This window comes from Protopterus annectens, chromosome 4.part0 (genome assembly GCF_019279795.1).
Source record: "Protopterus annectens isolate FY-2018-M chromosome 4.part0, PAN1.0, whole genome shotgun sequence".
In the NCBI taxonomy this organism is placed as follows: Eukaryota; Metazoa; Chordata; order Ceratodontiformes; family Protopteridae; genus Protopterus; species Protopterus annectens.
The window spans coordinates 890723522-890741110 of NC_056733.1; the positions used below are offsets into that span (position 1 = coordinate 890723522).

General features: G+C 44.2%; 1 protein-coding gene across 4 annotated transcripts in view; it reads right to left on the bottom strand.

The window, feature by feature from the left end:
* Window positions 1–17589, bottom strand: part of EIF4ENIF1 (eukaryotic translation initiation factor 4E nuclear import factor 1) — a 1251142-nt gene that overhangs the window by 524071 nt on the left and 709482 nt on the right. For all 4 annotated transcript variants that reach the window (XM_044068847.1, XM_044068848.1, XM_044068846.1 and 1 more), the window contains one exon: window positions 6500–6642. In XM_044068847.1, the coding sequence (XP_043924782.1) occupies window positions 6500–6642 (143 nt within the window). The remainder of the gene's footprint in view (window positions 1–6499; window positions 6643–17589) is intronic.

Sequence of the window (17589 nt, forward strand, 5' to 3'; positions counted from 1 at the left end):
ATTGCTTTGACCTGTAAGAATACTGTGTCTGGTATCTAGAACCTTTAGGGCGCCTGGATTTGTCCCGTTGGGCTCTGTCGGACACAGGAAAGGACCACTTTTTTGTAGGCCAGTGTCTACTGAATCTTGTTGGCTGCACTTGTAAGTCTTTTATAGTTTGCAGAGACTTAGCTTGGTCTTCCATTTTCTTTAAAACCTCTTCTGCCTTAATACCAAACAGAGCATCATGCTGTAAAGGTGCATCCAGCAATTTAGCTTTAACATGATCAGGTAAATTTTGCTCTTTTAGCCAGGCATGCCTCCTAATTACAGATCCAGTAACTGCGGCCTTGCAGCAGGAGGCCTCTAAGGTATCAAAACCGCACTGCAAAGTATGCTTTCCAACTTCTGCTGCATGCAATAATTCCTGCCATTCTTTATTTTCTGCACATTCAGAAATAATCATTTTCTGTTTCAGCAATCCCATAACATGTTGTTGATACTTCAGCATATGAAACTGGCAGTTTAAGGCCCTAATTGCCAAGGTTGCAGATATATAAACCTTCTTTCCCCATCTATCCAGTGCCCTGGAATCTGTCAGGGGGGGTAGGATTTTTTGCTGTTGAGGCCTCAACACCTTTTGGACCCTGTGAAATAGTTTCAGGGTCAGCAGCAGGGTTTTTAAATAAAAATGTGAGTCAGGAACCCTGTAATATCTGTCTGGCTTGCTAGGAGCCGGAGGTAAGGAGTCTGGAGTCAAGCTTGACTCCAGAAAACACATCATCCACAAAGTCTAAAAACAGGAGGTATGGCTGCTAAAGACCTATGCCAAGGGAGAAGGAAATCCCTGAGCCTCCTTTGATCCTGAGAAATACTGACTCTCAATGAAAATGCTCCCTCAAAGTAAGCAAAGTTTCTCCAAAGGAATAATCTTCAGGAGGAGATGCAGATGGGCTAGATTCCTCTGCATCAGAATCCTCATAGGGTGATATAGATCATTCCTGATCAGAAGAGGAATCAAAAGAAATAGAAACTTGATCTGAAGATTCATAATCAGTGTCTTGCCTAGGCCTCTTATCAGGAGGGGGTTGGGAACCCCTGATAAAGCTAATTAGGTCCTCAACCATTTTGATCTGCTTTCTGGACATAGAAGCCTGCGCACGTGGCTCACACATCGGTTTAGCTTTAGAAGTTGCTTTTGTCTTTGATTTTGAAACTGGTGTCTTATATAAAAATGTTGCCTGAATACACCCTCAGAAGCCAGTGCCTGCTCAGCGGCTCCGGACCCATCCGAGGGAGACACCCGCGGGTACAATACTTTGAGAATCTCGCGGTGTGCTGGACTCCACATGGGTCTCGGTAGGGGCCTGCAACTCCAAAGTAGCGGGCATCAGGGCTGCGAAAGCGCCTCACTGAGTACCGGCGACTGGCTTAGGAGAAGCTTCGGTTTTGGATCTCGATGGTCTGTCCTTTTCATTGCATTTTTTGTGTACTCAGGTAGTCTGATTGCTATCTGACATTTCAGGATAGTTAAATCTGTTTCCAAAAATATTTTGAGGCAAAGATATACAAACGCTTAATAGTGCGTTGGTTAAATCTAGCACAAAACCGACAGCTAGACACATTATGATCAGGGCCTAGGCAAGGAATACAGTACAAGTGGAAATCCTTAGGAGGTATTTGCTTCCTACAAGTAATGCAATTAACTTTTACCGACATCGGTATGGAGCAAGAAAAAGTTTCCCCAACCGGGTACTTCGCTTTAGTGAATACTTCGGTTCTGAAACTCAAATTCCAAAATTTCAGGAGTCTGCTGACCAGCACTTGCAAACTGCTTCTGCTATAGGCACCGCACAGCAAGAAAGACTAAAGAAAATGGCGTTGGCTGTTTGTTTTATACCCCTGACGACCCAACGTCACGGAAGAGGATAAAGCAACCGACGCAGGACCCAAGACTTTGGAATTCAGGCCGACTGAGGGCAACCTGCCAGCAGATTACCCAAATGTAATGACTGCAATAGTGAAACACAAACATCTGTAGTTATGAGCAATGTAGACAGTTTACATAGTGATAATTCAAATAGCGAGACCAGGAAGAAAGGTTGGGGTTCCCCAGATAATGTTTTACAGGGAGAAATATAGAGTTAAGGCTTTCTGAAGTGATGTAGTATAGTGGAGGATAACTGGTTAGAAGGGGGATTGAGAAGCAGGGGATACAGAAGAGGGGATTATCACTGGGTGTTACAAGAGCAGAGCCAGGAGTTAGCAAGGTGGGTTTTTAGAAGCTTTTTGAACTTTTTAGTTGTGGGTGCAGTGACTAGAGAATTTGGCAAGGCATTCCAAAGTTTGGAAATGTAGTTGGAGTAGGTTCACCTGCAATGATTCTTGCTTTGGTGACTGAGAAGTTTATTGCTGGAGTGAAGGGATCTAGAGGCAGAGTACAGTTGTACACTGAGGGCAGGGGTCTTTTCTGGGTGATGGAGAATTTTATGGGCAAACTGACTTAATTGAAGGAGCAAAGGGAGTTCAAGCCAATCAAGTTGTCTGAGTGATACGTAATGATGTGATTTGTAGAAGTATTGGTACCAAATTTTTAAATGTTACTGTAGCAGGCTTCAAGTTTAGTTAGGTCAGTTTTGCAGAGGTTTGTAAGGATATGGGAAGCATTTAGGAGTGTTGAAAGCAGGTGTGTGCTGGCTATTGTCTTTTTAGTGCTACTTATTAGAAATTGGCTATTTCTACGTAGGAGGCCAGGTTTCGTGTGCACTTTGGTTTGGTCTATATAAAGATAGAAATTCTGGTTGTCAATTTTAACCCCTAGTAGTTTGGTATAGGGAGGAGTGATTACGGTTTTGTTTTTCGAGAAAATGTAGAAAACTGAAGAGGAAGAATTTCTACTGGGGTAGAAGAGCAAAAGTTTTACTTTATTGAGATTTAATATATAAGCTGGGTGTTGGATAACCAGGTTTCAGACAGGAAGGAGTCTTGGGTGACAGATATAAGTTTGTAAGGGAGGAGGCAGAGCAAATCAAGGTAGTAGTCAGCATATTGAATTATGCTGACAATGGGAGTGGCATAGTGAAATTGGCTGGCAAAATGAGAATAGTAAGGGTCCAAGGACCCTATGGAGACTGAAGGGGATGAGAGGGATTGTTGCCAGCAGACAGTTGTCAGTTAAGCAGCTTTGAAACCAGGCAATGGCAGTACTGCTAAGATTATGGGAGGGGAGGACATTAAGTTTGGAGTGGATGACTATGTCAAAGGCTTTTGACAAGTCTAGGAAAATGTCAGATACAATTTGGAAGTTATTTCCATACTGGTTAACTGTTTGTGAAGGATAGGAGAGCAGTTGAGGTGCTATGGGCAGGGCAAAAGCAGTGCTGTGCATTGGATAGTAGATTGTGAGATTTCAAGTATTCTACAAGTTGAGTGTACTACTACCAGGATTTTGGACAGGATTTTAATGCCATGAGGAAGGAAGGAGTAGTTCTAAAAAAGCAACACACTTTACTTAAGGTCTAGTGCCATAAATACATTCCAGCATCTTAAATCTGATGACTGCCAATTCCATGCTCAAAAAGGCTAACGGCCAGGAGTCTATTCTCCTTATCTCTAGGAAAAATATATGTCAGGAAAAACTGTGGCCCCTTTTGTTGCTTCCAGAAGGGAGGCGTATCTGGGCTCTGTCACCAGATTCTTAAAAAGACCAAACTCCTCGAACATTGTAAATTTGTCTGATCTTTTGCGTCAGAATCAGACTTCTGTAAATTAGCCTCAAATACATCCTGTATAACTGACTGAACAATGGGAAAGTGCCACTGGCTTGGGGGGGGGGGGTCATAACCCATTAACTCCAAACCCATCTTTTAGGCATCAAAAACTTCAACTGCTACTAAAAATAGCCTCTCAACTGCCAAGGTACTCCTAAAGGCAAGGACCATCCAGTGGGGAGTTTGGAGCTAAAGTACCCTCATCAATATAACCTGGGGAAAAGGACATTCCTGGCCTTAAATCTAGGGGGTTATTGCTCTTCCTGAGTAACCTTCTGACAGCATCTTTGAAAAGGAAGGAAGGTTGTGGCTGTGCTTAGGAAGTCATGCACCCAATACCAATTGTCTGCCATATTCCTATTGCCAGTAGACACCTGCAATAACTGGAGAGGCCGCATAAGTATCTCACAAAGAGGATCCTAGGCCTTACAATACTTGTCCTATATGGACAGGCTCAAAACTCCAACTATTCTGTCTCATATCGCCTACTTAAAGGCGATCTCTGCTTGACTTGCAAAGCTATGTCTGACCCAATTCTGTTAGAAATGCTACAGCTAAAGAAATCCCAATCCCTTCGCACCACACGCCCCAGAGACCTCAACCTCATTACCACAAACAGAATGTACTGGAGGGACAGGTTCATAACCCAGAGACTACCCATGCTATGGAATAGACCTCCCACACATGTAAGAGCACCTCACTGGCCCTCAAGAGAAATCTTGATGAGTGGACGGGAAATAGAAAATTCACCCCAGGGATCACTCCAATGACTCTACTCAGAGGCACTGGGAACTAAAGGAGGGTGGCACGATGCCAGGGTAATCCTATGGGCTAGGCTTGTAAAGGCTCCAGGGTCATTAGCCTAGTACACACCTATGAACCAGCCTTGCACTGAGCTGCTAATTACCGAGGTGCTGCAGATGGTGCTCACAACTTCTGGCAGAGGCCAACTAGGCTACAACCTAGCACAGATGAAAACTGATTTACAGAAGTTATGAACTTGTCATGTGACAGATGGAAACCCTCACTCCCATTCTTAACTACAAGACATGTCTGAGCAAAGTAGAGAAGTTGCCATTTGGGAATCCACTTTACGCTCCATACAGACAAATACGCCCAAGTCACCTGACAATGCCTCCAAAGGGGACACATCAGGGTAAGCAACTCTTTAAACACTGGGTGCAGGGGCTGGATGAGCACCATCATGCAACAGTGTGGACCACTGGGGACTTGGGTCATCCTTCGATTTCTTTGGACTAGAAGAGCTTTCGGGTAGACATTAAAATGAGTACACCATCGAACAATGAAACTGAAAAAAGCTAGCCATCAAAGTGCGCAACCAGTCTCTAACAGCTTTAATCACTTTTGGTTAAATTATTTTTGAATGCCACAAGGCATCATGAAGGAAGCTTAAACACACCTTCAGCATGCCTGCTTTTAATCTTAATCTGCTTTTTAAACAGTCTGCTTGGCCAGCATGCCTTGAAGCATCTAAATGGAAGCAAGCAGTGCGAAGCAAACACATCAACTTCAAGTAAAACAGTTGTTGTGTCTTTCGGCTTTTCCCAGTTAGGGGTCGCCACAGCGGAATTCCGGTCCACTAATGATTGGCAGCAGATTTTTACGTGCAGAGTTGCTGGTCCTGACACACAACCTTCAACGAAGGTACGCCCATTCACGCATGTCTCCACACAGAAGACGCTCTAGCTGAGAATTGAACAGGACAACGTCTTACTGTGAGGCGATAATGCTACCACAGCACCACCACGGCAGTAACTTCAAGTAAAACTGTACTAAAACCTTTCCACAATAAACAAAATGAGCCAAAGCCACTAGGGATACTTAACAGAATTCTTCCACTCATGTTCCAGCCCTGCTGGTTGTAGAAAATCTAACAGTAGGCAAGAATGAACTAAAGAGTCTTTTATACTACAACAGGAAGATGCCTGGAGGGCAACAGATGTAATTTCAGAATAGGGGGAATGGGTGACCTGAAACCAAGCCCAGGAGGAGGACCCACTCATTCCTGAGGTTCTGACTAAACCAGTGCTTTTACACAAGCAACTAGTTTCTGCTACCCAATGAACTATCTAGTATGGTCTGTCGACCAGTCTTTAGCTTCCTGGATTACTGAAATGTGCCACACTTGCTCCTTCCTTGTAGTGATCTCAGATGACCATAGCTTGTGTGAATAATCATGTTTACAAACCTTAGTCTAAAGAGAAGTACTCTAGCGCTGTGGAGTTTTCAATTAATTCAAATTTATAAAAAACACAAGCTTAAGATGTTTCGTCTGCATGACAAGATCTTTATGTATGCAAAAGTTGCTCTGTGCTCTAAAGGAGGCTGGTGTACAACTTACTCTCAGGAAGCATTTGGCCTTTTACATTAACTGGGTCCTGCTCTTATAGGACTTCACTAACCTATCAGGTCCAGCTGACTCAACTCTGTTTTTGGGCATCTCTTAAAGACCACTTGTTCCTACCAGCTTGCACTTTATCGGACCACTAGTAAAGTTGTTTACTGTTGCATTAGGGACACAAGCTGAAATCAAGTTAGCTAATTATAATGCAAGTGTGCAAATCTGCACACATTTCTAAACTACAAAGTGACACTATTAGTACATGCAACATTACTATATGTACTTCAGCCATAACAGCTATTACCTTGTGTGACAAGTTAATTGAAAGATTAACCACTGTTATGCCACAGTTTTTAGACATGAGTAACCAAATAGTTAACAGACTCACCGACTTCTATAGCCATCCCTTCCCCTGTCATGCTGCAGCTTGCCAAAGCCTGGAAGATAGAGGTTTCCAGCTGGGACTGCAAACTCGGGTGGAAAAGGAAGTCCATCTAAAACTGCCTGCTGCATCTCTAAACGACTGATGCCCTGAAAATAGAACACAGATTCACTAGGAATTCCAACTGCTTACAATACTTGAAGATACACAATGGTACTCACAAAGGAAGTTCAAAATGGTACTGCATCTAGTATTTACAACTAGGGTGGAGCATAATCACAAAGATTTATGCCCTGGATATACATACTCAGATAAGCTTTAACAAATAGGATTTTGAAAGACACTGAGGGGGTTTAGGTTCATAGGTTAGTACTAGGCTATTGGCCCTAGGCATACACAAGCCTAGCCATAATTCCCTGGCTATTTCCACCCACAATATTTACTTCCCTGGACCGCTGTCCAGCAGGGTAACTGACGTGATCCCCTGGGTGAATTTTCCATCTCCCATCCAATCAAGGTTCCTTTTGAAGAGGGCCAAAGAGGCGCTCTGCTTGACATGTATGGGCAGTCTATTTCAGAGTCTGGAAAGTCTCGGTTTGTACAGGAAAGAGGAAAAGCAAAGAATGGAATGGAGAGTTAACAGCCATGTGAAAAAAAATGAATAACTACACAAAGAAAAGGGGGTGGGGTGCAATGTGAACAATTTTGTAGTCAAACAGAAAATTAAATGGGTTTAAGTCTAATAAACCATGTAAAGAAATTTAGTTTAAACTAATTTACTTCAAATGGCAACTTACTCCAAGAAGTGGCCGTGAACATTTCTGTACTTAGATAGGTTCTGGGCAACCTGATTAACTGTAAAACTCCTTGTCAAGCACCAAAGTCTAGCAGAGTTCTGTCAAATTCAGCTACACAATTTTTGGCACACAGTAATACATTACCTGAAGCCAACTTGACTTGTCTGAATAAAGCATTTCTAGCCAACTGAGCTTAGGTAAGGTGATGGCAAAGTTAAACATTCTGCTGCCAAGTGACATGCTTACTCAAGCATACTAGAAATGTACAAATTAGTCTGAATACAAACGTCTGGGCAAATAAATCCACCTGCAACAAGTGATCTTGCATGGTGGGTCTTGAAAGACCTGGCTCAACAGCATGCGAAGGTCGTGACTTTTGTTTTACAACTGAAAATGGACATCAAATTGGATCCCCTCATTCAATTCTCACAGAATTGTAACAGTATCACATTGTAAACACTTTGTAGAAGTTTTAGACACTGAAACTTGTTCACATGTGTACCAGGTTTTAATGCAATACATTACAGAAGCATTGAAACAATTCTATTTATAAAAAATATAAGACTATGGCAGACCAGCTTCCTTACCCTGACTCAAAGATACCCAAATTCGTAAACAGGAGGGATGTGGAGGGCAGTGCCTCTGATGTACTTTATGGATTTTTGACTTTGTTAGGAAACGGACAGCACTTAAATCTCAGATTACTTTCATTTTGTCCACACAATACCTGTAAGTTTGCCCATGACAGCTAGCACCTTGGGTCTGACTGCATACAGTTCATTGAAAGTAGCAGAAATAAAGGATAACCATGACATTTAGGTTCATAGGTTGGTACTAGGCTATCGGGCCTATGCAAGCCTAGCCATAACAATTCCCTGGATATTTCTTCCCACAATATTTACTTCTCTGGGCCCCTGTCTAGCAGGGTGACTAACATGATCCCCAGGATGAATTTCCTATCTCCGATCCAATCAAGGTTCCTTTTGAAGAGGGCCAATGAGGCGTTCTTGCTCGACATGTATGGGCAGTTTATTCCAAAGTACGGGGAGTCTCTGGGTCAGGAACCTATCCCTCCAGCATGTTTTGTTCATTGTGATAAGGTTTAGATCCCTGGAGCGTGTGGCTCTGAGGGATTGGGATTTCTTTAAGTGGAGCATGTCCAACAGCTCGGGGTTTGACATGGCCTTGTATATTAAGCAGAGATAGCCTCCGAGTAGATGATATGCCACAGAGTATAGTTGGAGGTTTTTTTTTTTTTTTTTTTTAGACTGTCAGCATATGGCATCTGCTTTAGGCCTGTGATTCTTTTAGTGAGGTATTTCTGTGGCGTTTCCAGCTGTTAGAGGCATTGTGTGTTACATACCAAACGGAGCATTATACTCTATAATGGGTCTAATGAGGGATGAGTACAGTGGGACAATGACCTTTTTTCTGGATGAAAAGCCCTTAGTGATGGTGTGCCACATAGGATTTTCTGACACTTGTGGCAATGTGGTTATCGAAAGTGAGACCACTGTCCACCTGTGTCCAAGTCTCTCATCACACTTCCGACGTTTAGCATCCTGCCACCTAAGTGGTAATTCATGGGTACAGGTTTTTTTCCAAAGGGGATAGCTATACATTTCTTGGCATTAAGCTTGAGCCCATGGCTCTGGCACCAGGCATCTGTTTCTGTAAGGCCCTTTTGTAGAATATCCACATCATTTGGGGATTCAAAGGCTCCCAGTTCTTTGTTAGCCAGAGTCTTAGTGTTGGCCTGTACCTCAGAGAAGTAGATGCCTAACAAGAGTGGTCCCAGGACTGAACCCTGAGGTACTTGTCTGGAGCTGGATTTTGAGTCTGGCACACAGTCTGGGTTCTGTCAGTAAGCCAGTTGACAACCCGAGTGACGTAGGGACTTATGCCCAAGTTAGTAAGTTTATCTATGATTCCAGAGTGGGGGATGGTGACGAAGGCCTTGGCGAGGTCCAGATAGGCTGTGTGGACCACCTTACCTCGTCCAGAGCTCTGGACACTGATTCAAAGAAGTCAATATCCGGTGACAAAAACGGCCCTTCATAAACCCAAACTGGGTGGGGTCCAGTGTTTGAAGGGTGCCAATGTCTTTGTTTACAAGTTCCATGATGAGTTCCATGCCCTCGCAGATCAGGCTTGTCAGACTTAAGGGACGGTAGTTCCCGGGATCCAAGGCGGATCCTCCCTTGTGGAGTGGGATAACTGTAGCTGTGCACCACTCAGTGGGCATGAAACCTGAGGTGAGGCTATCATTAAACATGACACTTAGGTGAGGTGCCAGTTCATTTTGTAGTTCATGTAGTACACAGCCTGGGATGTCATCTGGTCCCATGGATGCTGTATTCTTAGCTTTGGAGAGTGTGGTTTGTGTGGCCATGATTATCGGCATTTTGCAATCTTGGTATTGAGATGGGCCCTTTGGGGGGGGGGGTGAGAGGAGGGTGAATTTGTCACTAAATCGATCTGCCAAGATATTGGCAATATCCTTGGGATCAGTATATTTAATGCCATTCTGTTGTAGCTCAGAGCAGAACTGAGCACTGACATTTAGATTCTTGACATAACTATATAATGCCTTGTGGTTGTCTTTGGAATCTTTGGCAGTTTTTTATTTTCGTAACTAGCCTTTGAGGATTTTAGGAGGGATCTCAGCTTCATACGGAGGCTGGTGAGGGAGTTATTTGCATCGTGGGATTTTCCTCTTTTCTGCAACAGTTTCTTCCTTCTGTTATATAGTTTGTTTATAGCAGGGGACAACCAGATTGGCTTCCTTTTTTTGGAGAAGAACATCTTGGTTCTATTTGGAATGGCACGATTCATGCACGAGTGGATGTGCTCATACAGTGCCTTAGTGTAGGATTCTGCAGTCGAACTTCCAGATCCTGTCTGTGTGGGTGTTGTGAAGTTTGTCACTTCTGACTTAGCAGCATGAAATTGGCTTTGGAGAAGTTATTTAAGGAGGTTTCCTTACTGGGTGGGGTGGGGGTGGGATGTGGATGTCAAAGGTGATTTGCTTATGGTCAGACCTGACCAATGAGAGGGTGATCACTGGTGTGGAGCATCTATCTCCCATGTTGGTAATGACCAGGTCCAGGATATTGGCTCCCCTGGTGGGACAATGGATTAGTTGATCCAGTGCATTGGAATTTATGATTTGCAAGAACCGGTGGGAAAAGGAGTTGGTACCAGAGTAGTTTTCCCAATTAATGGCAGGGTAGTGGAAAACACCCAGTATTAGGGTGTTTGGTTGTATCTTAATATTTTCCAGTATGTTTAGAAAGGTGTAGTGAGAATCTTGGGGCATGGTGGGGGATCTGTAGCAAGCTACAATTTGTATTGCAGGCTTACCTAGAGTTAGTTGCACCTGGAGAATTTCAGATGCATTGTGTTAGGCAAATAGTCTGGAGGTGTGAACATCCTTGGTGAATATGGACATCCCACCACCTTTAGTGTTTCGGTCTTGGTTTTGTGGACGAAAAGTGTGGTAAGAATTGTAGCCTGGTATTGTAGGGGTGCTCTCTGGAGACTTAAACCAGATCTCAGTTACTGCACAGATACTGATGTTCTCCATTTTTAGGAGTGCCTCGAGACAGGGCATTTTGAGGTTTAAACTTCTAGCATAGTAGCATTACCTTCAGATTTTACATGCTTGTATCAGTTACGGTGGTGGTTTTATCCTTTGAACCTTGCCTTAAAAAGGCACTATAGGGGTTGCAAGAGCTTTAGCCAGTAACCCGAATGCCAGCAGTGACAGGTGCAGACCATCTCTGGCAGAGCATCGTGGTTTGTCGATCATGTCTTCCCAGGCAGACAAATACTGCATCCCCTTTGAATGACACCAGAAGCTTAGCCAATTGTTGAAGTCAGTCATTTTGTCCTTATACTGTGGTATCATTCTGGGCGAAGGCAGGATGCTACTCAGGGCTAGGGTCATTTCATAAGTTTAATGCCATTCACAAAAAAATATCCAAAACAAAGCTCTCAAACATGTACACTAAAGGGGTAGATAGCAGCATGCTCCTACGATGAAAGTTTAATACTCATGACAAGTAAACCATGAACCAGTGGAGAGCATAGAGGGGCAGAACAGCAGCCTGTTTAGGAAGAGCTGCTCTCACACCTATACCTGCAAATAGTGTCAGGCTTGACTTTTACAGCTATTAGCAACTGATACGGTTTCTTGCCAACTGCACTAGTCAGCTATTTTAGATGCCACAGAAAGCTACTGAGTGTTGCTTATGTTGTCCAAGACACATTTCAGCAGTCAGCTCATTAACGAAGGTTACTAGTGCTAACTAGTTCAATTAACTGTGCTTCAAGACTCAATCCCATCTTTTACTGCTGACATGTTGGAATTATGCCCATTTGGGAATGTGCAAAGACTTACTGGCGCCTCCATTTAAACTGTGCTACATTCCAGCCCCTGCCTCTTGGGCAGCACACATCAGAATTAGCCTGCCTAAGGTGGGGGCACCGTGCAGTATCACTGGGAGCATCCAGAAGAGTGTGCAACTTCCTGAAGATCTTTCTTCCACAGATTCCTCAAAGGCTTTAAGACAAAAAAAAATCGATCTCCATGCCAGAATTCCTCCTCTATCACACTCATCAATGGGTCCTTCACTTAGGAACAAAAAGGAGCAATTAAGGATGCCTTAAAGAAGTCCACAAAACTGCCAAGTTGTATGCAAGCATGCCAGCAAATAGCAGTAAATGCTCACCATGTACACTGTACCATCTTCCACACCGGATACAGACACTTGGAGTCAGAGTATTAAATGCATGGATAGTAAAGTCTTACAAGCCTTGCTAAAGTCTGACAGCCAAATGGCCACCAGCTTAGAGGCTTCAGAAATCAAATGCCCTTGATGCCTCACTAAATGTACTAATTCAGTGCACAAACAAACCTGGATGAAACGTTAACTGCTCCTTCAAAACTTTCCAGTGTCCTGGAATCTGTTTGAGGGATGGACCAAAGAGCTCTCAAATCTTTCCGGTGGCTGCAACTACAGTCCTGTCACAACAGGACAGGAATATCTGGTTTCAGTTCGACTATAAAGAAAATTGCTGTGAAATGCAGAAGTCCAGGAAGTCATCAAAAGAAAGGAGTCCAGGAAAAATGTAAGATACAAACTATGGACGAGGCTAGGAAGGAATACTGGATGGCTAACAACTAAGGAGTTGAAATAGCCAAGAACAAGGCAGAGGCACTCTACTAGTTTCTGGAAAGCAACTCAGTAGATGGCACAAAAACAATCAGGTAGCAAAGCAAAGATAAAGATAAGGTAATCTGATGCCCTTCATAAGGCATGCCAGTAACAGCCTGCTCACCAGTCCACAAGACAATGGCAGATAGGAGCACTTCCAGTAGCTTCTAAATGAAGACCACCCCACAGAACCTGTACTGCCCCAAGCAGCCTACTGAGAGAGGAAGCCACCAAAGTGATAAGAACACTAAGGAAAATGAAGTTGGGAAAGCAACAGGCAGAGATGGAAACAGAAGATAAAGACTCTGAGATGGGAGAAACAGCTGAGGGTACTCACAGCAGTGCAGAGAAAGGCATATTCTAGATAAAGTACAGTTGTGTACACTTACCATAAATGTATATGTTATAGTGTATTCAGTGTATTCAGGTTTGCAGTCCTAACCAATGGGTTATCCGGCTCCCAGTAGCCCTCGATCAGCCAGAATACCAAAGGTAAGTACATATGACATCGGTTGTAAAGGACGTCAGGACGTGGACGTCTGATACAAGAGGAGGCAGCAGACATCACTTCCTCAGTCTTCCTTGCCATAACAGTCAGGAGCCCCCAGAAAACAAGGCTTAAGCCAAAAGAAACTTTGGCAAATAAAACCAGATTCAGCCTGTACCTTAGGAAAGAACAGGAGAGTACTAAAAAAGGGAGGAGGGAGGGAAACCATGACTGAAACAGTGAATACACTTAAAATCTACATTTTTGGTAAGTGACAACTATACTAGGTCTGTGTTTCACTGCTGCAGTCATAACCAATGGGTTGATTACTAAAGCCCAGAGAAAAGGGAGGAGGTACCAATAGAATCAAGGATTGGAGAGAATGCCCTGCAGAACAGCAGTGGCAAACCCTGCCCTGGCTCTAGAAAACAAAGGCAAATTACAATGCTTTGTGAAAGTGTGAACAGAAGACCATGTGGCAGCCTCTAAAATGTCTTTAGTAGGGACACCCCTTAAAAAGGCTGCAGAAGTGTAAGCTGCTCTTGTGGAGTGGGTCCTACTCCCTTGAGAAGGAACACTGCCATGAAAGGAATAACAGAAAGTAATACAATGTGCAATCCACTTAGAAATGGTTTGCTTAGAGATGGCTTTGCCCCGAGCTCCAGGGGCAAAACTGACCAATAACAGTGCTGATTTCCAAAGGTCTTTAGTCCTGTCCAGGTAAAACCTGAGCCGTCTGTGCAGATCAAGAGATTGTAGGATCGTTTCACCACTACTTCAAAGATTAGGAAAGAAAGCAGGAAGGTGTATGGACTGATTAAAAGTCGCGCTAGAAACCACCTTAGGCATAAAAGAGACTGGTTCTCAGATATGATCTGCATGGAAAACAAGAAAAGGCTCCACAGCCAAAGCTTGCAGCTCTGAAACCCTCCTTGCTGAAGTTATAGCCAAAGGAAGGCAGCCTTCCAAGAGAAACTTTAAATCTGCAGTGGCAGCTGGCTCAAAAGGAGGAAGTGAGTTTCTCTAGAACAAAATTAAGATCCCAGGCTGGAGTAGATGCCCTTCCAGGAGGTTTTAAATTGCCAGCACTTCTGAGAAACATTTTCATCAGGGGATGAGAGAATGGGTTGCTCAAAAGAAAAAATGAGCAGAAATGGCTGAAGCATGGATCTTGAGAGAGGAAACAGACCACCTTGAAGCAAATCAGCCAAGTACTCCAGGATCAGAGAAAGAGAAGGCTGAGAAGCTTCACTTCTAGCCTGCATCCAATGAGAGAATCTTTACCATTTGCAGCATCCACTCGTGAGCATCAGTGGTAGTTCTGCTTAAGGTGTCTGCTAGGGAATTTTCTTTTCCTGGTACAAATCTGGCCTGAAGTTGTATGTTGAGGTTCAGGGCCACATTCCACAGGTCCATTGCCATCCGGCATAGAGGATATGAATGTGTACCTCCCTGTTTGTTGATGTACCACATGACTGTGGTATTGTCCGTCCTTATCAGCAGATGACCCTGTTGGAGTGGTCTGAATGCCTGCATCGCATGTTTCACTGCCAGCATCTCCTTTAGATTTGTGTAGATTCAGCTGGTCTTGGGTCCATAGGCCTTGTATACACTTGTCCACCATGTGTGCCCCCCATTCTAGGTCTGAGGCGTCCGTGGTGATGGTCTGGCTTGGCTGTGGTTTGTGGAAAGGCAAGCCTCTGTTCAACTGACAGGCCTGAGCCCACCACAGGAATTCTTGCTTCAGGCATGGAATTATTGCAATCAGGGCTTCTAGACTGTACTTGTGTTGAGACCATACATTCCTTAGATACCACTGTAGCTTTCTCATATGTAGCTTGGCATGCGGAACCAATATTATGCAGGATGCCATGTAACCCAGGGCTTGCAAGACTTTCCTTGCAGTAAGCTGAGTTTGTGTTGTTAATGCCATGAAGTAGACTGGTAGTTGCTTTTGTTTTTCTTGTGAGAAAAGCCACCTGAGTTGATGTGACTAATTCTGCACCCAAAAATGTTATCCTTTGGGATGGTACTAGTCTTGACTTTTGCATGTTGACTGTGTATCCCAAGGCTTGCAACAGTTGTATGACATTTTCCAAATCTTTTGTTAACTTTGCCTTGTTGTCTGCTTGTAATAGGCAGTCGTCCAGGTATGGGTAAATCTGAATTCCCTGAAGTCTGCAATGAGCAATTACTGATGCCAGGCATTTCGTGAATACTCTGGGCGCAGTAGATAAGCCAAAAGGCAATGCTGAGAACTGATAATGCTCTGATCCTGCAAGAGATCTGAGGTGTCTTCTGCAATCTGGTCGTATAAGGACGTGCAGGTATGCCTCCTTGAGATCTAGAGTCACCAGCCAAGACTCCTTGCCCAGCATGGGAAGAAGTGGCTGGAGGGTCAGCATTTTGAATTTTGGAACAATGAGGTATGTGTTCAGTGCGGACAAATCCAGAATAGGTCTCCATTGACTTTTTCTTGGTACAAGGAAAAGCCTGGAGAAAAATCCTTGGCCTTGTTCCATAGGTGGCACCTCTTCTATAGCTCTCATCCTTAGTAAGCTGTTGATTTGTCTTAGAGCGTCTGTTTTTTGGCTTGGTGGTAGGTTTGGCATTCCTCTCTTTTTTGGTAGAGTATGGAAGTGAAACCTGTAGCCCTTGTCTATTGTTTGTAAAGTCCATTTGTCTCCTGTAATGTAATGCCAGTTGTTGGAGAATAAAGCTAGTTTTCCGCCCAAGGGTGCTTCCAGTTGTTCCCTGGTAGGCAGAACTAGGGTCAAGTCATTGTGTCTGCCCTGTAGAAGTGGTTGTAGTTGATTCTGTGGCAGTACTTCTCTGGTTGGTAGGTTGCCACTGACGTCCCCTGTAGGCACCCCTAGATTGACCTCTGCCTCTTGGGCGTCTATTTCTGCCTCTCTGCGCTCTGGAGTTGTCTGGAAAGGCCAAATTCTTCCAAGGCCAATTTCTGCTAAACCTCGGAGGTTGGACCTGTAAGAAATCCTTGACTGTTTGGACAGATTTTGCTTTTTCTTCCACCTTTTTTAGAACCTCCTGTGCAGGGGAGCCAAACAAACTTTGTTTCTCCATGGGAGCATCTAGGAGTTTTGACTTAACATGGTCTGGTAAGGATTGTTCTTTTAACCAGGCATGCCTTCGAATCACTGTTCCAGTCACCGCTGATCTAAAGGAAGCCTCCAGTGCATCATAGCCACATTTTAAGAAATGGTTACTGACCTGCTGGAAGTTATGTACCAAATCCTGAAGGGACTTGCGGTCTAAAGGTTCAGGAGAAGATAGTTTTTTATTTAGCTGGTCTAACAAAAATTCCTGGTACTGAATCATGTGAAATTGACAGTTCAAGGCCCTGGCAGAAAGAGTAGCAGAAGTATAAACCTTTTTACCCCATCTCTCTAATGCTCTAGATTCCCTTTCAGAGGGAAGAGGGTTTTTGGCAGAGGGAGTTGCCACACCTTTAGGGCCCTGTGAAATGGTTTCAGGGTCTGCAACAGAAGCCTTATACAAATGGAAGTGTGTGTCCGGGACCCTGTAATATCTGTCTGGCTTGGCAGGGGCCGGAGGAAGAGAATCAGGAGCAGTACAGGCATCATTATATGCATCAACAACAACTGTTAATACTGGCGGAATGGCTAAAGGCCTATGCTGTGGTAAGTGTAAAAAAGTCCTTAGCCTTTTCCTTGAATCTGAAAAATCCTGACCCTGCCATTGGAAGTGTTCCCTCATAGCATGCAAGGTTTCCCCAAAGGAAAATTCTTCAGGAGGAGCAGAAGGAATGGAGTCTTCTGCATCAGAATCCTCATAAGGAGAATATGGGCCTTCGTGAGGGTCTGAAAGGTCCGAGTCATCCGAGGAATAATCTGTAGACACAAGTTCTGGGGGTTCAGTCCTAGGCCTCTTGTCTGGAGGGGGCTGAGAGGCCCTGTCTGGGTGATGTTGGGATCCTTGATCAAAGAAATGAGATCCTCAGCCAGGCTGAGTATTTGGGAACTAGAGGTAGGCCTATGTAAAGGTGTTTTGGCAGGCAAGGCCTTAGAAGATTTAGCTGCCTTAGCCCTGGCAAAAGCCTTGATAGACATGGAAGCAGGGGGTCTAGCAGCCCCACGTGCAGGGGTAGTTCTGTCTAGAGAAATAGTGTCTGATAAGCCCTGGGTGGCTGCTTCTGTAGCAGTAAATTCAGTAGCAGATTCATCCATGCTCTGTGAGGCCTCGGCTACCGGAAGCATGCTTTCGGCCGAAGGAAGAACCGGGTGCTCGGTTTCCGCCAAAACAGACATTCGCGGTTGGCCTAACCATGGTTTCAGCCGAAACCACGGGCCGCGAATGTCGGTCCTTTTCCTTGCGCTTTTTAGCTAATTGAGTAGTTGGAGTCTCAGACGGCATTTAGTATGCAAAAGCGGGACCAAAAAACTCCTCTGCAAACTCCGACCGACGTCTAAGTGTCAGTCGGTTGAAGGAAGCACAGGCTAGACAAGCTGATACGTCGTGGTCTGGGCCTAAGCAAGGAAGGCAGTAAGAGTGGAAATCCTTATGAGGTATTTGTTTCCCACAAGTTAAACAATTATTTACTTTGTCTGACAT